Below are 26,509 nucleotides of genomic sequence, written 5' to 3' on the forward strand. Positions count from 1 at the left end.
TACTAAAACTTCCTGTAGTTTCCCCGGTTGATGAAAACCTCACGTTAGCTCTTGTGTCATTGTGCAGGTCCGCAAGGAACTCCACAATCCCCTTATCAATACCTTTATCCTTCATGGTCTGCCACAGCCTCCCCCTGTTAACACAGTCGAAGGCAGAGGACAGATCCATGAAGGCAAGGTGAATTGTTCCTTTATACACAACAGTATATTTATTCAATATAAGAAACAAATTAAGACATTGAGTTATAGTTGAACGCCCTTCACAAAAACCATATTGAGAGGTCGACAAAATATTGTTTTCGTTCGTCCAGCTTGTTAGGCGTTGGAGTATAACTCTCCCCATTATCTTCACCATTGAATCAATTAACGAGATTGGGCGATAACACAAAGCACTACCCCTGTCTCCTTTCTTAAAGACCGGAACTATTGTTGAGAGACCCCAAGTCTCCGGGCAGCCCAATATGGCTGCTGCATTAAAAACAGCAGTCAGAATGGGAGCCCAGAAGTCCGGATCAGATTTATAAAGATCAGGTGGTATTCCATCAGGGCCAGGGGCTTTGTTGGCAGTAAGACCCTTTATAGCGACCAGAACCTCATTTATATAAAAAATGATGGCAGTACTGTCCCTATCAGAGGGGACAGCAACCATAGTTGCATCTGCCTCTGAATAATATAAACTTTTAAAATGACTCTCCCATGCCTCCTTTGTTATACAACAAACCAGTCCATCTCCCGAGTCCCCAGTCAAAAAAGGTTTCTTTACCAGACCCCAACATTTTGTGCTGTTATTCAAAGTAGAGGGATCAAGCAATTCCTCCCAGGCCTCTTTCCTCAAAAACTCTTTACGGGCAGCAATAGTAGCCTTATATTCCTTTCTACAGAGTTTTACGGCCTCCCTGTTCCTCGGGGTTGCTGCCAAGGCTACCCTCAAATTACGGGCAGCTAGAGTACAGTCATGACTGAACCATCTCGGGCCTAAGTTAAGTCGGGGTTTATATGGGACCAATAGAAATGCTGATACCCTTTCCGTAATGTTTTGGAACGCTTCTAGAACCAGCTTGGGTTCACCTCCCCCATCCATACAAACTTTGATGTCCTCGGCACAACCTAAAGTGATATTCTTATAGAGGACATCCTCAGAGACCATAGACCATTTTAAGCGCCTCTTACCATCTGTTGTAACCAAACTACCTTGCCTGATACTCGTAATACCTTTTTTGAACCATGGGCAGTTTAGACCGATTATAAGAGGATTATGGTCACTGAATTCACTAAAGTCAATGGTAAAAGAATCCACAAAAGTTTGCATCGTCTGCGAGACCAGTATATGGTCTATAAAGGTACCCCTTCCATGCCCTTTAAAAGTAGGGGTATCAAAGCGAAATAGCGGGTCTTTTAAAGACATAGCCAAAGAGAGGTCATGGTCATTCAAAAAGTCATTACACAGTTCACCCTCCTTTGTGTGCTCCATATGGAGACAGTCTGCCCGATCACACACCATTTCTGGTAAACATTTATGCAATGGGTCTCTACAAGGATGCAAATTAAAATCCCCCATAATCAGGAGGTTGTGGCCCACATTTTCCATAAAATTTGAAACAAAGGAATTTCAAAAATAAATATGATTCCTGCCACCACTATCATGAACAGCATTGTAAAAGTTCACCAGCCCGACACGGACATTACCTCCACTTAAGGTTACACCCATTACACCTGTATGCTGTGCTACAATTCTTTGTACTTCACAGGGAATTAATATAGATACAAAAATTACAAGGCCCCCCTTGGGCCTACCCCGCACAGATGGCAAGGCTGGCACAAAGAAGGCCCTATACCCTTCCAAAAAGAGTTCACATCCCAATTCCCAGGTTTCTTGTAAACAAATAATCGAGAATTGTTTGATATAGATCACCCAGTTTACATCAGACATTTTGGCAGCAAGACCCGCAATGTTCCGAGAGACAGCAAGACATCCTGACAATTTACCTACCAAATTATCTGGATTAGTAGGTTCACCTGAAGCCCCGATGTCCTGAGCTGCAGGTGCCCCCCGTCAATCGCACAGTTCAAGACCAGATAATACTTCGAACCTATTCTGTGTGTGAAGATTCGGCCCATATTGATAGTGTCCAGCACTAACACTCATATTAGACACGCCAATCGGTCCACCTACACCACAGGAATTAGTAATATTATGCTGAAGATGTGTCTCTTGCACGGGAGTAAAAGGTTCACGTCCCCGCCTGGTTAAATTCTGTTGCAGTCGTGGTTTGCACAAATGTGCATAAAAATAACCCAAGGGGCGTACACAGATACTATTTGTGTTATAAACCAGTGCAGAAGCTCTCAAAAGTACGGTTGCTACATGCTGGGGGTGTTTAAAATTTACGACTATACAGTCCCCTGAACCAGACTTTTTGGACGGCCCTACCCAATTTACACGCCTTACTGTTAATATCTCGTCAAAATAGGAAATCGGAAAACCACAATTTTTGTTAAGCCAGGACACTGTCTTGTTTTTCAGAGAAATAAAGGATTCATCACAGGGAGATGCAGGGTGGGTGCCGCAAGAGGGCACATTGGTCAGTACTACTACAAAAGGAGCACAGTCTGGTGGTAGATTAAGATGACCATTGTGTCTCGCCACACTAGAGGCTCTATTGCTGTGGGGAGTTATGGATAATTGTTGCTGCAAAACAGTTTCCACAGGAATATCCGGCTGGGTAGAAGTTACAGGTCCTGGGATAACTGTATCAGCAGATTCTCCCCTCCCCTTATTCTGTATGTCATTAGGAACAGCAGTATCTCTCCTTTTCCCCCCAGAGTAATCAATTCCACTAGGCTGAGCAATCTCCCGAGACAATAACAGATCACCCAGCCTTATCACTTCCTTAGCTAAATCATCAATCTTAGTGGTTAATGGTTTGATAAGCTCCTCCATTTTGACAGTAAAAGAAGCTTCTAAGTTTTTTAAAAGTGAGGCAATCATATCCGAGTTTAGATTAGCTCCATTACCAACACCATTGGTGGCCGCGAATACAAAAGGGTTTGGTATAGCAGTACCAGTATTTGGCTTACCGACCTTCTTTTTTGGCTTACAATTATTATGTTTCCCGTTCTCCCTTTGAGACCGTGTTCTACATGATCTCGTATGCCTAATCTCAGGTTGGGTCTCATTTAGTACATCAGCATCAGAACTTGACGACACCCGAGAAGCAGAATGGACCTCCACCTCTACAGGAATGAAAACTGGGAGGGCCGTAGAGATAACACCACTCGGGTTGATCTCAGGGTCTTGGGGCTGGCTTAGAGAATCATTTTCTAATAATGTATCTTCAATCACGGTGCCTTTCCCCAAGGATACACGTCTATCATTATTAATCTGTGTTACTTTCCTGACCAGGAAATTATCTAGGGTAGCTGGAGCCGCCATCGCTTTATCAGTTTTTGATTTAACCATTCCGTTCGCTTATAGGTTAAGCTTCTGCCCAGAAACCCTAGTGTCTGCCTACGCACTCACAAACAGGACAATCAGATTAAAAACAAATGGATATATCAAATGGCAACAATAGTCAATGCGCGATCTACACCATTCGTCAAGATGCACAGAAACCTGGCCCAGTCCGGTCTCTTCTGGCCTCTGAGGGCCACAGAGGGCCCGCCCTTTGCCCGGGCTTAGCCCGGCGCCGCCCACGCGCCTCCCGCGACGCGGAGGGAGCCTCACAGCTTTAAGCGCCTCCGGGCGCGCAGGGAAGCGGAAGCCGGAAGTGCCGCTAGGGATTCTGGGGGCTGTAGTCCCCAACGCGGCGTCCAGCAAGGTCTCTGGCGGCAAAGAAGAAAATCACAGCGCCTCCTGACCCCCGGGCTATGCAGAGTGCGCAACGGAGCGTCCACCAGCCAGGTATGCTCCTCGTTGTGCCCCCTCTCCACCGAGGGAGCCTCACAGCTTTAAGCGCCTCCGGGCGCGCAGGGAAGCGGAAGCCGGAAGTGCCGCTGGGGATTCTGGGGGCTGTAGTCCCCAACGCGGCGTCCAGCAAGGTCTCTGGCGGCAAAGAAGAAAATCACAGCGCCTTCTGACCCCCGGGCTATGCAGAGTGCGCAACGGAGCGTCCACCAGCCAGGTATGCTCCTCGTTGTGCCCCCGCTCCACCGAGGGAGCCTCACAGCTTTAAGCGCCTCCGGGCGCGCAGGGAAGCGGAAGCCGGAAGTGCCGCTAGGGATTCTGGGGGCTGTAGTCCCCAACGCGGCGTCCAGCAAGGTCTCTGGCGGCAAAGAAGAAAATCACAGCGCCTCCTGACCCCCGGGCTATGCAGAGTGCGCAACGGAGCGTCCACCAGCCAGGTATGCTCCTCGTTGTGGTGAGAGTGCTGACGGTGGGAACACAGCACGGGATGACAACTTCTCAGTGTTCAGGGTAGGCTCGGCTCAGTACGGACTGCTGTGATCTGGGCCGATGTTTGTTGATCAGACATGCAGTGTGGAAGTAAAACTAAAAAATAAAATAACACAATTTGGCACTGAGCAGATGGCCGGCTAAGGGGGTGATGGCAGCTAAAGGCTGTCTCCGCCCCCATCCTCCAATCTCAGCCTTAGCTCCCCGAGGGGTGCCCTTCGTTTCTGCAATGAAAAAATAGAGTGCAGAGACAAGATGAATGGGTGGGGCTCAGGTCCCCTCTGTGTTACTCCCAGGTATAACACACAAAAATTCCAAAATATATTTTATAGCAAAGAACTGCAGACGAACAACGAAGCCAAATCTGTCTGTAGAAACGTCCAAGAGACAAAACAGCAGCGAACACAAGTGCACTTATCACATCTAAGCAGGAATGGGATTGATTTTTTTTAAATGGGTCCCAGTTTAGCAAAATACTACTGAGCCACTTTCTTTTCTATTTTTAAACATTTCGGTACGAGCCCCACTGAAAAGAGCGCTCTTTTTTTCAATAAAGAGCGGTGAAGGTGGAAAGTCACTGCTCACTGTGACACAAAACAATACGCCATTGTGTTAGGTGGTTAACTCCGAGGAACAATGATCTGCCTGTACCTGATATACAGACCCCTATTATACCCAGATATGTGAACAGAAATACATGCACACATATAGTCTCATGTAGGTTGACATGCTTAGAATACTTGCAACTTTCTGCTACTGCTACTACCCGCCTGTGCACCTTTGTCACCTCATTAACTCAGGCAGCAGAGACGCAACGATCGGGGCAAGATGCATCGTGGGGAGCAAGCAAAAATAATAAAACATGTAAAATACTCTCCTTAAACCGTGCCCCGGCCCACGCCGCAGCTGCACATCTCTCCTTATCTCTCCAGCAGTCTCCTGCCCACGAGCCCTGTGCAGTGCTTTGTGCTTCCTCAATCTTCATGGTTGAGGCCTTGGGAGCTGTCCCGGGAACGGGCGCGCAAGGGAACGGATGACTGCTCAGGAAGAGCGTGCCTTCTCTGAGCCTTGCAGTTACAAGCAGAGAAGGAGTCGGGGATTGAATGGGAACATGATGTGATTTACGACAAACATGAACCACTGGGGCCGGAGCCACGAGCAAAGCCCTCGAAGTGTCGGAGGCCAGCCCGCTATGAAGTAAGACTGCTGGAACGGCTACGGCTACATATGATAACGTCTCCAGTGTTTACCATGGCAGCTGAGCACAGACATTCTTTGAGGACACCCCAGAACTACTTCTTCCTCTTTGTGCGCAGGAGCGGCTTCTGGACGCATGTGCAATATAGCCATCTGGACAGATCAGGCAAAATAAAGTGCGAGACTCAGCCAGCCAATCACAGGAGAAAACAAGCATTTAGAAATGCAATAGGACTCGTATTTACGTGAGTCCTATTGCATTGTACACAAAAGTGCGGGCGTCCAAGAACGTAAGAACGGGAGTGGGGGGGGGGGGTGGGCAGATAAGTTACAAACTGCGGGAGGGAACAGGGGGAGGCAGGGGAACAAAAGAGTTTTTAAAGTAAAGGGGCTGATAGCCATGGAAGGCGAATAGTGACGGCATGGCTGACAGGAGGAGGGACTAACAAGCTGAAAACCAAGGAGAATGCAGGATACACAATTCAAGCCAATGAAAAAGATGCTCGGAAAGTAGGCGGAGCTTCCCTCCACTATACTGAATACTGCATGCCTCGCAAAGCGAACAACGCGTTGCGTTGCAACGCTATGCGAGACCTAAAAACTGTCCTTTGGACATATTTTCCCTTTGCTTACCTCATGGAGGTCAGATTTAGATATCTCCAACATTTCATGTTCAGCCAGGTCCTGCACAGTTTTCATTGTCTCTCACCACTGAAGCAGGAAGTACTCAGTGGTAAATGTGTCACTTTCTATTTATAGCTGTTTCTTAGAAACCAAATCTCGAAATCCACAAGAATTGGGTGCATAAGGCACATCACACAGCCTCTCAGCAGCTGTGTGCTACACAAAACGCCATTGCTGCGCCAGAATGCTGTTCTCTGCCTCAGCACACGAACAGCCCGCCTACGGCCCGCACACAATGCTTCCCGCCCCAACCAAGCACATGAAAGGGGAGTGCAGAGTGTCATGACAACTCACATGGTGAGTGGGAAAACACCAAACAAAAGTTAGAGCCACATTAAACATAAATAAAACACAAAAAAAGAACCGTGTCTTTTACTTATTGTCGATAGGGAAAAAAGGAGACATGGAGGAGGGAAGGCAGAGTCTTCCTACTTTTGAATAAAAATAGAAAAAAGACTACCTGTCTGGGGGGTGAGACCATCTCACATTGTAATGACTGGGACAAAGAGGTCCTATGAGGGTGTAATAGTGAAATGTCTTTGTTATCTGCACAGCCACTGCCGAACAGTGTATAATCTCAACTATTTAGCCAGTGGCCAGGTAAATAGTTTCCTTCCTATCCTCTCACCTGCTAGCCAATTAAGAAATAATCTCTCTTATTTGTCCAGTGGCTATATATGCAACAGATAAAATGCCCTACAGCTGGCTAAATGTCCTCTACCTATAAATAAAGCACACAGTTGTTAACACTGCCACTGTCCTGCTTGAGAATGTATTTCTCAGGAAGCTTGAGAATGTATTTCTGTATTATGCCCCATGATCATGTGTTTTGGAAATGTGCACTAGATGTATCAATTTCTCATCTGTATTCCTTGCCTGAGTTCTTCCAAAATGAGCTACTCTATGGCTCGCACACAGTATTCACTCAAAAATATAAAAACCATACTCAAGCTACAGCCAATATGGCCCCTACGGGAGGTAGATTTTACCAAGAACAAATAGCGGGGCCTGACTAGAAAATATCCTGATTATTCTTATTCTGTGTGTCAGATCACTGTCACTCACAGCAAGTTAGGCAAGGTTTTCTTTTTTATTTAATTGTATTGATGTTGTCTACATTTTGTATTTCTTTGATGCATGTTAGCGACTGCTTTTGCAGCTGTTTTTGAAGTTTGAATCGGGTTATCTGTAAGCTTCAGCATTTCAAGGCATGCTCTCTTCCCTGCAAAGTGATTGGGAGGCAGATTCTGCCCATTGCCTTTGCCTTTAAGGTTTACTCATTTTCTATTAAATGTCTCACTGGGTATCCCAGGCATCCCTAAAGCATGACTATCCTTCCAAGGTGTGGAGTGGAATACGTTTGTTCTTTCCAGCCTGCGAAACAGAAGTCTCAGATGCTTGGGTTGTTCAGCTAGTGAGGGTTGGCTATAGGATAGAGTTTTCCACTCAGTCAGAAGACCTTTGCATTAGAACTCCAAATCACTGCAGTCCAGAAAAACTCTGAGCTTTTAAGAGTGGAATTCAAGATCTTCTTGCGAAAGAAGCCATCTTTCCGGTACCAGAGACAGAAATGTAACAAGGATGTTACTCAGTTTTGTTTTTGGCACAGATAAACTCAGGAGAGTTTCAACTCATCCTGGATCTGAAATCTGAGAATGATTCACTCCCCAAAATAAATTCAAGATGATGAGTCTTCAAAACATACTACCTCTCATCTTTCCTGGCATGTACTTAGCATCCATCAATTTGTTACAAATTCCTGTGCCCCCTTCGTCTCAGAGATTTCTTATGTTCTATGCCTTGGGCCAACATTTTGTATTCTGTGTACTACCCTTTGGTCTTTCTTCCACACCTAGAGTCTTTACTAAAACCATGGCACCTTTGATGGGCAACCTGCATTCCCTGAGACTGTTGAATGTCCCTTACATGGATGAATGGTTGATTGCTGCCTCTTCTCTTTCCCAAGGTCTACAAGCCCTCAACATGGTGTTCAATGTCTTCAGACTCATGGCTTTCTGTTGAAAAACCAGAAATCTCCCTCCTGCCTGCTAGCAAATACTGATGCTACCATTCAGAGTCTTGTTATTTTGTCAGGAAGCCCCAGCAATAGACTAGTTAGGGTGTAGGGTGATATAGAGGAATCTTTCTTCCTAGTGCTGTGTCTCCATCTATTTCAATTGGTGTACCTTCTGCTTTCTCTTTGAAATCCAGCATCTCTGAGCTGCAAGGCTTCGATCCAAGTCTCACCGTTCATAGTATAAAAGTTGCAGTGGTGGCTAACACTTTTGAATTTAGACAAGGGAGTGTCTCTATCCCCCTACCAGCCAGTAACAGTCACCATGGATGCAAGCATTCATGTGAGGGGAGAGATAATGGAGAATCTCATGGCACATGTTGGCTGGCCAAAAGAGGAGTCCAATAAATCTTTAAATTGGAAGGAACAGACAGAGGTTCACAAAGCCCTCTTGCTTTTTGCTCCACAGAACTTTAAAAAAGGAGTTCAGATCAAGGTAGTCAATCAAGTTAGAAGAGCTTATCTGAATTATATGGATGGACACATGCCCCTCAGTTGACTTCCTTGGCAGGGCAGGTAGGGTGTTAGGCAGAGAACAACTTTCTCACCTTGACAGCGTTCTATCTTTCGGAGAAGGAGAACATGCATTGAGACATTTTAAGTTGAACATTTCCCTCCTTGGTCTCCCTTTCTATTTTGATAGGAAGCATGAGGGATAGAAATGATGAGCTTCAGGTGGCCCATTGGTCTGTTATATGCCTTCCCTCGTTTCCTCTCATAAGCAAGGTGATAGAGTTGATAGACAAGATAAAGAGGGAGAAAACATAACTGTTGCTTGTGGTTACTTTGTGGAAGTGCCAGTCCTGGTTTCCATGGTTACTTCATCTTGCCATCCAACCTCCTTGAATATTTCCTTTCGACCCATCTCCTCTGAGATGTCCGATCTCACTGGAGATATCCCTTTGAAATCTATTTCCTGGGTGAGTGTGATCATGAGACAAGGGCGTGTCTGCGGCTGACAGCCTGCTGCTCGCAGCCGGCTGTATCAATAAGATGCTTAGAAATGACTGCTCGGCTTTTGAGTGGTTCCCAGACTGCCCATCAAGCGGTTCTATTTCCTGGCGTCTGGAGATTGAGAGGGTGAATTAGAAGCTCTGGAATGTTCTTCCGAATGAATTTACTGGCACTATTCAGAACCCCAAAAAGAGATGCACCCTCAAGATGTACGAAAGACATTGGAGTCATTTTTCTAGGTAGTGATCTGTCAATGGTCTTCTTCGTATATGATGTGAAGAGGGCAAAGTCCCAGAGTTTCTTAGAGATGGGTTATTCTTGGAGTTGGCCATGTGTATCTTACGTAGTGAGCTGGCAGCAAATAAAATTATAAGGGGACCCTCCGTTTTTCAAATGAATCCTCTTCCTTATCATTTTTTTAGATGCTTCAATCTCAATAGACCCATAGTCCATTCACCATTTCCTCCGTGGGGCTTGCCATTACTGCTAAATTGTTTACAAGAATCTCTTTTATAAGCTCTTCCAGCAGTATATGTGACGTTGATAGCTTTAAAGCTATTTCCACTTGAATTTCAGAGCGAAGGTTGGGGGTGGATTGGACATCTTCCACAAGTCCTTCTTGAAAGTCTTTCAGGATGATAACATGGTCCTAAGACTGGATCCCTCCTTTCTACCTAAAGTATCTTCCCCTTTCCATCTCTCTTAGGATTAGCTTTTTTTGCCCATTTTTCCAGTCCCTCCCTTAGAGCAAGAAATATTGTGGTAACCATCAAGTTAGAAAAACTGCCCCCATTCAGAAAAGCTGATTACTTATTTTTCAACTTTGGTTTGCGAATAAGGGTCAATGGCCTATGATTTCCACTTTGAGCCTTGGCTCATGAATGTAATGTCAATTGCTTATCTAAGGCTGGCCTTTATCTTTGAGCATCCATTTATAGATGTTCAATGAGAATGATATCCTCCTCCTGAGCAGCATTCGAGGGACATTTGCATAGCCTCAACTTGATCCAGTCATCAAACTTGGTCAATAAAAAAGAGAATGGATGATGTTTTTCCCTCTTCCTGAGGCTCTGCTGTCCTTTCTGCAGTACATTAACTAGTGATGACTTTTTGAACTTTTGAAAATATGTTTGCTGGGTTACGTATTGATTATTGGGTTACATTTATTTCTTTATTTACTTGGGTATGTAATCATTTCATCAAGATTATGACAAGAAAAAAGATAGGCAAAAAGGTAAGGAATCAGCTACTTACCCAAAATGTTAATTTTTCCAAGTCATTGTTTTCCTCGCCACTGTCCAACATTCCCTCCCTCTCTCTGGGAGTAGGAGGAAACATAGATTTGGTCTTGCATGGATTGGTATTTCAGGGAGTTCTCTTGTCAGGCCCGCCTATTTGGATTTGGAAGCATCTACTTCATGTGGGGGCCATATTGGCTGGGGCATAAATATGTTTTTTATTTCTATGGGTGAATACTGTGCATAAAACATGGAGTAGTTAATTTTGTCAAGACTGTGGAAAGGAAGATTATGACTCGCAGAAATGGAGATTACTGGCAAGAGTCATCATAGTTCAGCGAGGAGATCTGATAAAGGTCAAACATAATATGACAGAGCAGGTTGTTTTAGTATTGCATGTTATGTCACATGATGCTTTGTAAGTTTGCTAGATGTGAAAGACAGTATGATTGCATGAGCAACAATACAATCATTTTGATGGACGAACATCTCTTTAGCTGTGTAGCAGATAAACAGGACAGCTTCAAATACCGTGTATGTGCTCACATTGTTTTCTGACATCACACCTGTATGAAGCCCTAGTCAGCTTCATTGCTGTGAACATATATATTAAAGACTCTATCAGCAAAGAGTTAACACACTCCTCTGTGCAGTGATAAAAAAGTATGTGTTATACACATTTTACCACCATTGAACACACAAACCAATGCAATGAAACAACCATTCAAAATACACACCTCACATGTCCAGTAATATAATATTGCTGGCTGAGTCTTTGTGTTCAGTTTGAGTGCACTATTATTGCGCTGTATGTTTTAAATGCCGCCAGAGAGTACATTTTTGGCATGTTGCGGCACAGTGCATGTAACATAACTTCAGTTTAGTGCAGATACGCGTGAGGTGCAGTGGGGGCTCGCAGAGGGAGTGCTCCGGGGCGGTGGGGTGGGGTGGGGTGGGGCGGGGCGGGGCAGGGTCAGGGAGGGGGTAGTGGACTCGGACATATGATGGAATGGAGTAGAGTAAGTAAATAAATAAAACAATGTACCTTGCGCGCACTGTATTGTCGAGCATTTATTTATATACTTAACTTTAGTCCATTCCCTTCCCATCCCACCACCTCACACCGCCGCCACTGGTGAAGTATACTAATATAAAGCATGTAACATCATTGCTATATATTAAGGGCCTCTTTGGTCAAGTTGTTCTATGATTGCTCTAAGTAACAACAATGTATATATTGGAACAGGTATGCATCTTTAGGACCTTGTGCAGTAGTTTTAGCGACATGTCACGGATGATGCTGATTTTGTTTTAGTAAACATGTGTGGTAATCAAACAAAACTGTATTTTCCTATGCTTGGCTAAACTAAGGCCCGAAGTAGGCCTACATTCTATCTTGGATTTCAATGTAGTTGTGATTTGTGTTTTTATCTCTCATTCTCACACTGCACAACACTAAAATGTGCACTGATACTCTGTATTGACATGCTGTTCTCGAAGAACCAGAGAAAGCCAGCCTCTTGTTATATTCAAAGTTCTTACTGCTTCTATCACTGTTTATAAGACTCCATTTGTTTGTGTAAGTACATTTGTTTCATCTCTTTCCAAGACATTAGGTTACAATAGGGCACATTAATATCCAGTTAGCAGATTCCACTAGAATGATGGCATGATGTGACAATGCACAATTCTGTTTTGTTGTTTGGCAGTTCATTGCTACATTTGCTCACCCTGTGCTGACTGTGCCATTTCCATTGACTTCCATTACAAATTTCCTTATAAAAACTGTGCATTTTGGAGGTGAGCCAGCCTTTTGACTCCCTGGCTTTGGAGAATGTACAATTGTTGATTTGTTTCATACTTTGCACTTGGAATATTTTGCCTTGTCTTCATGTCATTGTTATGATGCATTCAAGTGAGCCTTATGCTAATTCCTCATGCAATCTGATTAACTATTTTTTGACTTCTGTAATATTCTTGAATTATTGTTGATAAACGCTCATGGTTTGCTCTTTAGTCTTGACTCAAGATCTTATTTAATGAAACCCTATTTGATTTATGTGTGTTGGGGTGCCATTTAAGAACATATTGCCTCATCTAGTCATGAGGTTCAACACCATCCCTGGGCCTGTGTAGGTGCTTTCTCTCTATTTTACTAGAATATCTGATTTACCATCAATAGTTGTGCTAGAGAATGTGGGCATCTCAAAAATAGGGGACCCCAAGAGCTAGACTCTCCAGAAATAAGATGCCCTCAAATTATGTCTGCTTTAATGGTTCCAGTGATGGCTAAATTGGAAAGTTTGCAGTTTTCAAGTGCACCAGAGTTGCTCCAAAATTAAGGAGCACGAGTGTTTGTAGGGTGGAATAAGTTACAAATGATTGTGGCACTTTGCTAGTGCATAGTAGGATTTGTAGCGTGTGTGTATTTAGAATTCTAAAACATGTGAGCTTTTTAGTTCTGCACTTTTGATATGGGGTTCTTTAGGTGATTTAGTTACTGTGATTCTGATGATTTTTTCATATTTCAAAGTTGATTTTGGTGTTTGTTGTGTCAAATTTGTTTAGTGATTGCTGGAGTTTTGATGAATGGATTCATCAAAAATCTAATGTCACAAGATAGTCATATTTATTTTTACTTGTCTGCAAGGTGGTAGTGTGTAGTGTGAGGCACCACATTCACACTGAGATAGAGTTTTTCTGGAATAAATAAATGATTTGTTGAATGCACTTTCATTTAGATTGGTGTTTTGTTTGTTTCTTTGTGCAGGGAAATAGACGCATGGATTTGAGTGGGTTGCCACAGCTCGGCAACTCACGAGTGCATGCTTGATAGTGCCTCAAGGTACTATTCTTTGTCTAAGTAAAATTGATTTACTTTCTTTTCCTTTTATTGTTTAGGTAAAACAGGCAAGTGATTTTACAGTTGATGTATATTTTTGTTTGCGGTTTGAGAAGTACTGAGTTGTGATAAATCCTGTTGCGAGTGTCTTGTTACCCTTCCCCTTTGTGTTGCACAGCGAAAATATTTTTTAAGAGCAGGCAGTGGCCCCAGGGAGTATTTCTTACTCTTAAAAAATGAAACTGATATGTTTAATTTTTCTTTTTTAAATACATCCCTTTTCCTTGAAGGAAAATTGGCTGCATTTAAAAGAAAATGCTTTATTTAAAAAGCAGTCACAGACATGATGATCTGCTGAGCCCAGTAGGCCATCATCCCTGTGAGTTCTGGCCATTCCCAGAGGGTTGCAAATTGCGACCTGCCTCATGAATATTGATGAGGCAGGTCATTTGCGACCCCATTGGGAATTGCTAAATATGTCTGAGACATATTAGTACATTCCGTTTTGCAAGTCGCAAAATCTCGCAATTTGCAACCACCAAAACATATTGGTCATATATCTGGCCCCGTGTTCCAGAGTCCTGTAATGGCCACCATAAGATTTTCTTTCAAGTTATGGCTGGCTAATCACATCATGCTGTACCACGGAATAATACATTTCTGTAGAGAATGTAACACAATTAATTCATCACAATTCTGATGGATACATGGCCAATGGTGTTCTTTTGAATGGACTATGGAAATATGGAAAAGGCAGAATGTAAGGAGGTGGTTTTCAGTATTTCTCTTAAATGCTACACATGCAAGAGGATGTGATCTGTAAAGATGTGTGCATATTCAGCTTTTGCAGGGGATACATTTGTAATGATTATGGCTAATTTGTTAGTGAATGTTTGCTTAAAAGGCAAACTGGTCAAAAACACTTTTGTACAATAAACAGATATTTAAATGTGATATTTCATTATTGGAATCAGTCAGTCAGTCAAAATTGCTTTATTTCCATAACAAGTATCATAAATGCATCGAACAAGCCTTTTAGAAATTAACTATATACAGGTAAAAGGAACCATAAAAAGTCATATCTAGTACATAATATTTGATCAATCCAGACATAATGACACATCATATCATCATTAAAAAAAAATGTTCCATTTTGATAAAAACATGAATCAAAAGAATTTGTGATTTAAAAGAGTAAAACCCGATGTACATTACATGAGTGACAGTACAGATATTAATTCAAGCAGTATATAATCGTTCATCCTGTGATATAGTATTTTCTCTTTGCGGCTTATAAAGTGAAGTTAGGTCGCCCTTCGTAAGGCTTTGTGCCTGACTATCCCAGCGCAACTCAGGAATTTGGCCACTCCGCAGACAAAGAGGGTTCTCGCGTCAGATTTTAAAATGCGTAATGCAGTGTGATGGTCGCGAGTACCTAGTTGTTTGCAGATTGGTGCTAACCAGCTAGACCTTGCCTTTTCATACGCCGGACAAGCAAACATTAAATGAGTGATACTCTCCTTCGGCACCCTACAGCAAGGACAATCTTCCGTTGCCTGTTTCGGGGGCGCTATTTGGCAGTCAACACATGGACCGGAAGCGACCCAAATCTAAATTGGCAGTAGAGTGCCCTGTCTCTTGGTGTCTGGATTACGTCCAAATATGGTTCACAGATTCTACTTTGTTTGTGCTGGAAAAGTTCTTCCATTAGCCTTCCCACATTTGGATTGAGAAGGTCCATGGTTTTAACCCAGTCCCAATAAATACGTTTAAGTTCAGCCTTTCTTGGGGGATTTTGATTGTCCCAGCAATCCTTAAGGCCAAGGTTTATTATTAGTTTCTTAACATTAGATATCCACTTAACCCCATTATTGACTTCTAGACTCATGACTTCTGTGAGTGCTTTGGCATGGGCCATGAGTTCAGTGGTCCGCCTAAGGCGGGCCCAAAAAAGCAACGAGCGTAGTTTAGCGATATCCCTAAATGAGTGTCTGCTCATATTGTACATCAAGGAAATTAGTGGGGCATTCTGGGGTAACATGGCCAAATCCCTCAAGAACTTGTGCTCTGACCCGCAGATCTCATCGACATTGTCAAATCCCCATAGTTAGGCTCCGTAAAGTGCCGAACTAACTGTCTTTGCGTCATAAACCGTGAGAGCCGGGGCAATGGGCCTGCTTTGCGATGTTCTTTGCTTAGTGCCTCTACCGCCCGTTTATGACTCAAGAGCATTTTATCGAGATGGGACCTCCATTGCATTTTTTCCGATAGGCGGATACCGAGATAGTCAAACGTGCTGACTCTCTCCAGATGTGTCCTATCTAGAGTGAGATTATTTTTGAAGGATTTGTGGGGGTTTAGTGTCATAAACTTGGTCTTAGAAGTGTTTATGACCTACCCCCGGTAATTACAACCATATTGGAACCTATTCAATAATTTCTGTAACCCAGCTGGGGTCTTGGAAATCAGCAGTGTATCATCCACAAACAGGAGAGTAGGTACCTTATCACCCGCCAGGGCCGGGGCATCAGCTGTATCTTTTTGCACCCTGTTCACGTATAAGAAGAACAGGGTGGGTGCCATCAAACAACCCTGAATTCCTCCCCTGTTTACTGGAATCCTTTCCGTAAAATTTCCTTGAGACCCCATCTCACTTGTGCATATTTGCCCTCATGGAGACGGAGCAATAAATTGAGGATTGGTGGGGGGAGGCCCAGGTCTCCTAATGTTTGCCACAACTTCTTCCTGGGAACTAGGTCAAAGACAGTCCTTAAGTCTATAAAGGCAAGGTAAAGACTGTCTCTGCCGATCGTAACAACTTTCCAGTAGATCGGGAGAAGCCTAAAGACCTTATCCACCATTCCCGAGTTGGCCCTAAACCCCGCCTGATACAGGGAGAGGATGTCTTCGTCCTCAACCCAAGATGGGATCCTCTGCAACAGGACTCTGCCAACTACCTTCTGGATTGCGTCAATCAAACTGATTGGCCTGTAGTTGGCAGGGTCCTCTCTGCCTCGCTTCTTGTAGATCGGGACCACCTCAGCCCCCTTCCATGATTCCAGTACTGGGCAACCATTATAGATAGAATTAATTAAAAGTAAGATATAGCGTGCCCAGTTTCGAGGATCTGAAAGTAATAGGTCTCCAGGAAGGCCATCTGGACCCGGAGCTTTGGCTGGAACAATCTTGCCTATGAGAGTTTCTATTTCTTCCAGCGAGAAGAGTTCGCTGTTGCTATTGTCAGCAGGAATGAGGGGCTATTCCCACAGCTCTTCTAGGTGAGCTTCATCCGGCCCAGAGTAAAGTGGTCATACTAATCTTGGGGAGAACTATGGTTATGGATATGATCTAAATCCCTCTTGCCTGCCCGTCTAACAAGATTCCAGAAGACATTGGTATCCCTTTCTGCGCTAGCGTCCTTTAGGTCCTGCCAACGATTCTCATCCCATTTCAGCTTTGCTTGAAGCAAAGCCATTCTATAATCTTTCCTTCCAATTTTGATCATAGGGAAGTTCTTTCTTCTAATTGCTGTAGCTAATGACTGTCTTTTTAGCCTGCAATCCTTAGTGAACCATGTCTGCCTGCTCTTTGGTCGTGCGCCAGTTTATTGTGTTTGCTAGTCTTTTGAAAATATGCACTAATCTGTTTGATTGTGCTTGAGTAAATTCTAGGGACATTTGTAAGCCAGTCAGAGCTTGTCATTGCCTCCTGTAACTCTAAAATATTCTTACTTAGTACTTGCCTAATTCCATCTAATTTTAGGTCTTGTGCAGCAACATTTGGCCATTTGAGGAACCTTCTACAATTTGAGGGAACCACCTCTTCAGTCAGCAATGGCGTGTGTGTACTCGACGGAGGACATGAGGGGGCCCATGGAATCTTCATGGTCAAGCAGACGGGATTATGGTCACTGTCCGTTATATTGCCTACTACCATATCAATGTCATTCCCCCATAGTCTTACATCTAATAAAAAATAGTAAATGTGAGAATCATAGTTAATACTATTGTGCATCCAATATTATCCTTTTGTTATGTATGGCTCTGTTAGCGAACCACTAGTGTGAATAACTCACTTTAAGTCTTCTAACTCACTGCTATGACTTAGCAACAGTTGTTAACAAAAGGTGTTCCTCACTGTTGCTGCGTCATAAATAGATTCCAGGCTGCTCTAGATACGCTCCCATAAAGCCTGTCAGAGCAGCACAGGAAACCAGGGATCACAGCTTCTGGAGTAGAGGGCACCTAGAGTAGGTGACAGAAGGCCTGTTTTTTCATTTTTTTTAAAACATTTTGGACATTGAACAGAGGCTATGAAACATGGCTCCTCCATTACTCCTCTAATCCTGTGTAGTAGCTGAAAGCAGGGAAATATGATTTTGAAGGCTGTACAGAACATGAAATTATAGATGGGTTAAAACTGAAATACTGGGATGTTTTTCACCTCAGGTTTCTGAGTAGCATCATAGACAACTCGAGGTTTGCTCTTGTTCACTATTTTAGTGCTTAATCTCAGCCAGTGGGTGCTGGTGGGACCAATCGGCCCTCCTTTTTGGAGACCCCACTGATTTTTCTACATCAAACTTTGACCGCGATCAAGAGAGGGAAAAATAAACACACGGCATACAAGGAAGAAGAGAAAGATGGAAAACCTCACAAAGGGAGAAAGAAGGGAGTGTATGGCAATGGATTATAGAGGCAGTAGATAGACTCAAGTCTATGCATTTGCCACATCCACATTAAATAGCACTGACTGTGGGCTTATGTGCAGAGCTGTGGGCACCAGCTCTCATTCCTCTACAAATTAAGCACTGGTCTATTTGATGTGACTCAGAATCCCTCAGTGAAAAACATCCCTATAATATACTGTTACCCATTTATAATTCTATATGTAGACCAGTTCTGTAAAAAGAAAATAGCATCTGATTAGACTTATCAATGCCCATATAATGAGAGCAGTAGTAGCTAGGATAGGTCTGGTCAGCTTCCACAGAGTATTTAGAACATTTATTAAACTGGGTGCATACAAATATACAAAAAACTGTTAAAAATGTATGTACTTCATGTTCAATTCAAAGAAATATGTAATACGCTTCTAGATGGGGACTGTTTACCTGACTGATCTTGGAAAGCAGATGTCAGAAAAAGAATTTGAATCAATAATAGAATGCAAATCTCTGTGCCTGATTCACAACAATAAACTTACACTTTTGTATAAGATTTTGCTTTTTGGTATTCACATACTACAAGTTAATAGTAAGTTTAAAACTGCAGAGTATCCAAAGTCAGGGTAGAGAACCCCGCACATAAAATGATAGGGCTGTCCAATTTTTATAACTTGCGAGTTCTCTGCCCCAACAACAGATCCTCCACATTCGTAAACTTACTATTCAATAGTAGTTTGTGAATATCAAAAAATGTAAGCACACACAAAAGTGTATGTTTACCTTTGTGACTCAAGCCCAGCATGAATAAAATTACACCTTATCAACAATACAATGTTAAAATGTGACTTATATGTGTTTTCAAGAAAATTAAACTTGAATAATGATTGCATTGAATGATAATTAAATCATCTGTTCGAATATTATTTAGATGTGCTTTAAAAGTAGACATATATTTGAAATTTTCCATATAGTCCATATATTCAAGGCTTTCGAAATAAACATGCAAAGATTCTATCTTTCCTGCAAGGACCTAATATCTTCCTTTTATTGATCACCTATTGTGGTCTGGCTGGACAGTGCAGCTGTCGCCAGACAATTATGTGAGGATCACTAAAGAGGGCCTTTGGCTCCACCCACATGTTGGGAGCCAGGAATGCATGTTTTAATTAGTTATAAGATGTGTGCTTCCACCCAAAAAGTGCCCGCACTCCACAAAGCAGTGATCATTTTTGAATATTTAGCTGCCTGAGCATGAACTTTTAGGGGCACAAACATGACAATGTAATGCTATTAAAGTGCCTTAGATAACTGGATTATTTATGTTTGCTTTTCTCTAGCAGCAACACAGATGGGAGGATGGCAGTCATTAACCTACATGGATGTTTAGGTCTGGCTTGAAAGTGCAATTGTCACCTGACATTTTAACCTTAACCAATATTCAGTATTCTACATGACCTGCCTATCATCCTGGCTACTGGTTCTGGCAGCAGTCATTGTGATGACAGAGCTCAAATGAAATAACTGACTACAGCTGAGAAGCTACACAATTTCTTTGTTACAGTTTGACTAAGAGAATTCACACCCCATCTGTAATAAGGAAATCATAGGCAGTCTTCTATACTGTTAATGCAGTCTTCCATGTTTTGAAGGGCCAGATGTACAAAGAACTTTTACAATGGGCCGTTTGCGACTGGTAAAATGCATTTTCAAAGGTACCAACCCTATTTTGCGAGTTAGTAACCTATTACTGACTCGCAAAATAGGGTTTGGGAGTCGCTATTAGGCAGGGGTGTGCCAAAGAAAACCTTCATAATAGCGAGTCATACTGGTATGTAGGAATGTTTTGCAACTGTGAATGTGGTCGCAAAACATTCGCATTTTAAAAACAAATTTCAAATTGGTGGTAAGCCATTTGCAAATGGGAAGGGGTCCCCACGGGACCCCTTCCCCTTGGTGAATTGGGGCACCAAAATGTTTTCAGAGTAGACAGTGGTCCCACAGATCACTGCCCACTCTACAAAAATAAAAAGAAAACCTTTAATTTCTTCTTTTTTAAATATGTCCTGGTTTCCTTTAAGGTAAATAGGTTACATTGTTTTTAAAAACTGCTTCATTGAAAAAGCAGTCACAGCCATGATTGTCTGCTGACCACAGCAGGCCACCATCCCTGTGAGTACCAGCCATTCCCAATGGGTCACACATTGCGACCTGCCTCATAAATATTAATGAAGCGGCTCATTTGCGACTCATTTGGGAATCTCATAATGTGTCCCAGACACATCAGTACATTTTATTTTGTGAGTATCTGTTTGCAAGTCGCAAAAAACTGCAGTTAGAGACTCGCAAAATCAAATGGTTGGACATCTGGCCCTTTATTCCTCACATAAGTGATCTGGCCCCAAACAGGGCTGGTTGACTTATAACTGGGAAAAGGACACGGTGAGCTCTCAAGTCTTGCTGCTCAGTAGAAGTGCATGACTTAAGCACAGAACACGTGCCCTAGAGATTATAAAATAATAGCTGAGATTCTGATTTAATTATCTTGTGGGAGAATAAATGCAGGTAATAGCAATATCAAAAACAGTGTATCCATTAAATTGCATGAACCTGTGGGAGGTGCTTCAGTTGAGACCTACATTGATGACCCCAGTAAGTAAAATATAGCCTCCATAAGTATGTTTGGCTATATGCTGCTTACTCCTGGTCCCAATGCAGCTCTCTCACCTTGCATTCCCTTTCCTCTCAGCCTTAGAGAGGTCTCACCTTCGAATCTGTTCCATCTACTGTGTTCTTCCCTTCCCATGCCCAGCTTCTCTTTGTGAAGTAGTTGACGGTGGCAAATTCAATCAGCGCAGAAAACACAAAGGCATAACAGACGGCTATGAACCAGTCCATGGCCGTCGCGTATGCCACTTTCGGCAAGGAGTTTCTGGCGCTGATGCTTAGTGTGGTCATGGTGAGGACGGTGGTGACTCCTGTGAAGAAGAAGAAAATTGATAGGCACAGATATTAGGGCCAGGTAATAATGTAATTGCTACTGGCAGTACAGCTATATACAAATCTGTTATACCATAACAAAACCTAACCTTGCAAATTCAAATTCCACATATAATAAACTTTTGTTTTTCCACAGCTTTGCTGTCCTCATCTCTCGGAGACTGTTCTTTCCACTTATCAGGAAGAAACTCATCCCACTTTCACAATTCAAGTGGCAATCCTTAGATTGTACTTGGAATAGATGTATGACAGGTTTCCTGATCAAAGGAATCCTCGCTGCTGACTACTTGCTATTTCACTCTATTGGCCTATGACACTGTAATTCGTGCATTTGAAAAACAACTTTCTTTGCTGCCTGTCTATAAGACCCATATTATGATTTTCGGAAAAACTGTCATGCCACCTAGTCAACATGACACATGCCTCTATAACATCCAAGGTTTGCAAGCACGCTTAACCCATCAAGCTTTTTGCCATTAAAATGCAATCGCAAAGCTTCTTTGTGGCAGTTCTGTTATATAATATAAAGTTAAATTATGCTGTGCTGTGTTACAATATGTTATGTTTTATGTTATGGTAGATTAAAGTATTTTGTTATGTTAAATGTTATCTTTTGTCATGGTACCTTACGTCATGTTCTATGTAATGCTACATTACAATCAATATTTTTCAATTCAAATGATCTTTCCTCGGGATTTCTTGTTAATGTTTCCCGTTCTCACTTTACATAAGCAACAATATTTAATTAAATGACTTTATCCATCAATCTTCCATTTAAATGTTTTATTTTGTTGTCATACTAAATGAAATTGGTATTATTTAAAATAACTGAAGGCATTTGCAGTTCATTAGGGCTCATTACGATGTTGGGTCGAGTTGCATTGACCGACACCGATCTCGGTCTCAGGACCGACCGACATTTAGTCAGTGGTTCCGACCCCCTGATTATGATGTGACTGAACACTGTTTGGTCGCATACTCACTTTTCTCTATGGGAGCTTGTGTTACTACGGCCATAAACCGGCGGTAATACAGGCTCCTATAGAGAAATGGGTGTGTGTGTAAAAGCTTGCACCCTGTAGCCGGCACCCCATGGTGCCCGCCACACAGTGCAGGGTTTTACAAGTGGGTACCCTAGTTACCCCCTCGACCACTAACCATAGGCCATGGAGGCAAGGGGGCCCTGTTAGAAGGCCACAAAAGTCGATATCCAACAGCCTTTCCATGTCGGAAAGGCCGGCACTGAAAGGCTGTGGGAAACCAACATCGTAACCCCAACTGCGGAAACGCCGCCCATAGGGGATTGCAGTCCGAATCTGACTGTCTGGAAGACCCCAAGAGCCGGTCGGAACTGAGTTGGACTGACCAGCTGGTTTACAATTTTGACCGCTGACATGTAATCAGACGGTCGGAGTGCAAACCGACCATGAGGGTCGGAAAGGCTTCCTACCGCAGTCGGAGAGCTTCTGAATAGTGGTCGGACGCTTTCCGAAAGGCATCGTAATGGGCCCCTTTATATATCATGCATTCGCAACTCTCTACATTCACTGCTTTCCTTTTTGCATAGTCAGTGACAATAATTAGGTAGTAAGTAATATATTTAAAAAATTGAGACTGACGACAATAGTTTGCAAAAGGGTGCAAAAAGTACTTTGAGGTGAAATTTCACAAACCACTGAGGTTTGATTTAGTGCCGGGTGTAGGACATCACCTATGCACACATACACTTTATAAAAAGGACACTAAGGTATCAAAACAACAACACAAAAGAAAAACGGCTTACCCTTCATAATTTGTGCTATGTGGTTTCATGTCATGTTAAGTTGTGATATACTGTGGCGTGTCATATTATTTTATAGAACTTGTAAAATGTGATATCTACAGAACCTCTCCCTTATTCACTAACCTATAGCCAAAACATCAACATCAGTCACTCCCTAGTTTGAAAGCACAAGTTCTTTCATTTGTTTCTTCAATCAGCTAATGTCAAAATCGTAAGATAGGGAGAAGGGCAATGTTTCTATGCAAAGGGGCCAGGGGGATGGTGAAATGAGTCAAACCTGAACCCTCTTCCAGTGCTTAATTCGAGACAGTGGTTACTGGCACTACATGTTCAACCCTGCCACTAATGACAGTCTGCCACACGGTGGTGCTTCCTGTCTAATTTTGAGATGAGCAAAACAACAGTATTTAATAATTCAATAAACATTGAACATGACAATTCAGACTATTCCACACCATTCTTATAGAATCGAGTGCCCTAGCATAGTCTCAATCATCCCACTAGTAGAAGTCCAATGGTTAATAGTTGTGATGGTACTCTTATTGGTAGCACTGACAGGAACAATGGGTGGTGCAGACCTCAGTTACCTCCTGAGAAGGGCACTGGCACATACATTTTAAAAATTATTGTTTTACAAATAAAGCACTGAAAAGGTCCTCCTGATACTGTAAATTATGAGCAGGGAGAACTGACTGATCTAAAATATCTGACCAAAGCATTATAAGCTAGTTTTCTGCTCTGAACAGAATGCTCAGGATGACTTAAAGAGTGCTTTTTGACTGCCAATGGAGAGTAACAGCCAAAGAAACATGTTCAGATGCTCAGCACCTGCCAGGAAGCATGTGTCCTATTCTCCCATCATAGCAAATGCTAAAGGAGGTTATTGTTCCGAACTTAAATATACTACATTATCAAAATCCAGGTGGAAAAGATGCAGAGCTGTCAAGAAACACAGGGAAAGCCTTTTCAAACAAAGAAAGTAGAACGTGTCTTTAGTTGCAGACATTACCTATGACTCAAAGGTTCCTTAAGCCCATTGATGGATTAAGGAAATGTTGAAATCTACATGTCATAATGTAGGGTTCCAAACTAAAGGCTAGATGCAATGATTATAGACCCCAATTTCAAAAGGAAAAATCTCAATATTTTGATGATCATCCACCTTTTAACATCAAGCATACGGTAGTAGTGCAGCGACTCAGATTTTGGAGGAAGACTAATCATTAAGGGGAGTCATCCACACAACTATGTAGCAAAAGCAAAACAATTAATGAACCCCTTCGCTGCTAGGCCTCCCCCCCCCGTGCTCAGGCTTTCTATGGCTAATTTGGGTAGTTCGAGCTTAGGCCCCCGTAAATTTTGACCACATAAGTTATCCACGCCAAATTTGCGTCCTTTTCTTACAACATCATGGGGATTTTAGAGGTAACCAGGGTTTGTTGATTCACCTGGATGGACCCAAAAATTTGCCAAAATACAGCTAAAATTTGTTTGGGGGGGGGGGGAATTTGAAAAAGGGCAGCAGATGAAAACTTCTGGATTTTTCGCTGCAAATAGTATTAACAAAGGGTTTGTGGTGCTGAAATCACCATCTTCTCAGCTTAAAAGGACTGACAGACTTTTATCAGCTAACCAAAATTATCTACACAGTTATGACATTTTACTGGGACATAGCCTATTTTTGCTCTTTTTGTGCTTTCAACCTCCTTCCAGTTAATGGTAAAAATGGGTATCAAACCAATGATGGATCCTGGAAAGCTATACATTTCAAGGTTTTCTTACAGAAACTAACAGTTGAAAATAGGAAAAATTGAAAATGAGTTAAAAAAACAGCCATTTGTGCCAATGTTTTCACCTGTAATTTCTTCTAAGTATGACAGATTTTTTAAAGCAATATACCGTTACATCCGCTGGACCCTTCCGATAGTGGGGAAAGATAGGACTTGTAGGTTCACCAAGAACCCAAGGAACCCAGTGCCAATAACTGAGGAGCGTCTTGCAATGTTTTTTTATTTTGTACCAGGTATATAGCAATTTATTCGGGAAAATATAAATCGTGAAAAGTCGATATGAAAGACACCTATATATTTCTGAAATGGGAACAAAATACGTAGATTAGAAACTGTATCTATTTACATATTTTCAAAATTGGGGGTACCCATACTAGTATGTGAATTATAGGACATTTTTCAAATTGACTTCTTTTTTACACATTCTCATACATTTGGAAGGCAGAAATGCGTCAATAGGTAATAACAGTTACTCTACAATTCTGTGTTCCCTACGTCTGCAGATAAAAATGGTACCTCACTTGTGTGGGTAGGGGTAGTGTCCGTGCCAGGAAACGGCCCAAAACGAAACGTGGACTCACCACATTTTTCAGTGAAAAATGACCCTTTTTTATAAAGTGCCTATCTGTAGATTTTGAACCCTAGCTTTGCCGGCACCTAGGGAAACCTAGAAAACCTATACATTTTTGAAAACTAGACACCCAGGGTAAATTCATGATAGGGTGACTTGTCTGGCTCTTACTAGGTTCTGTTACCCAGAATCCCTTGCAAACTTCAAACTTTATTAAAAAAAAAAAACATTTTCCTCACCTTTCTGTGGTGGAAAGTTCTGGAATCTGTGTGGATCCACAAAATTCCACCCACCCAGCATTTCCCAAAGTCTTATAATAAAAATGGTTCCTCACTTATATGGGTAGGCCTAATGCCCGCGACAGGAAACAGCCCAAAATGCAACGTGGACACATCAAATTTTTACAATAGAACTCACCCTTTTTTCGCAAAGTGCCTAGCTGTAGATTTCGAAGCCTAGTTCTGCCGGCACCTAGGGAAACCTAGCAAACCTATACATTTTTGAAAACTAGACACCCAGGGAAATCCAGGATGGAGTGACTTGTCTGGCTCTTACTAGGTTCTGTTACCCAGAATCCCTTGCAAACTTTAAACTTTGTAAAAATAAACCATATTTTTCTCACATTTCTGTGGTGGAGAGTTCTGGAATCTGCGTGGATCCACAAAATTCCACTGAGTCCACAAAGTCTTCCGATAAAAATGGTACCTCACTTGTGTGGATAGGCCTATTGCCCATGACAGGAAATAGCCCAAAATGCAACGTGGAGACACCACATTTTTACAGGAAAAACTGACCCTTTTTTTGCAAAGTGCCTAGCTGTAGATTTTTAACCCCAGCTCTGCTGGCACCTAGGGAAACCGAGCAAACCTATACATTTTGGAAAACTAGACACCTAGGGAAATCAAGGGATGGTGTGACTTTTCTGGCTCTCACCAGGTTTTTTTACCCAGAATGCCTTGCAAACCTCCAACTTTGTAAAAAAAACACATTTGTCTCACATTGCGGAAGGTGGAAAGTTCCGGAATCTGCAGGGATCCACAAAATTCTACCCACCCCGCATGCCCCAAAGTCTTCAGAGAAAAATAGTACCTCACTTGTGTGGGTAGGTCTAGTGCCCGCAACAGGCAAAGGCCCAAAACGTATTGTGGAGACATCAAAATAACCTATCACAAAATGACCTGGTTTTGCTGGGGGGGAGCACCTGGGTTTTTGGCCATCTAGGGAAACCTAGCAAACACACATATTTCTGAGAAGCAGACACCCTGGAGAGTCCAGGGAGCTATGGCTTGCGTGGATCCCCCAACGTTGCTGAAAAAATCA

At 42.5% G+C, this 26,509-nt stretch overlaps 1 protein-coding gene across 1 annotated transcript in view; it reads right to left on the minus strand.

The window, feature by feature from the left end:
* The window catches only part of GABRA3 (gamma-aminobutyric acid type A receptor subunit alpha3), a 1,714,543-nt gene that overhangs the window by 466,928 nt on the left and 1,221,106 nt on the right, over nucleotides 1-26,509 (minus strand). The window contains exon 10 of the mRNA XM_085607670.1: nucleotides 20,812-21,023. Within this exon, the coding sequence (XP_085463796.1) occupies nucleotides 20,812-21,023 (212 nt within the window). The remainder of the gene's footprint in view (nucleotides 1-20,811; nucleotides 21,024-26,509) is intronic.

Source organism: Triturus cristatus, chromosome 5_2 (assembly GCF_964204655.1).
Source record: "Triturus cristatus chromosome 5_2, aTriCri1.1, whole genome shotgun sequence".
Lineage (NCBI taxonomy): Eukaryota > Metazoa > Chordata > Amphibia > Caudata > Salamandridae > Triturus > Triturus cristatus.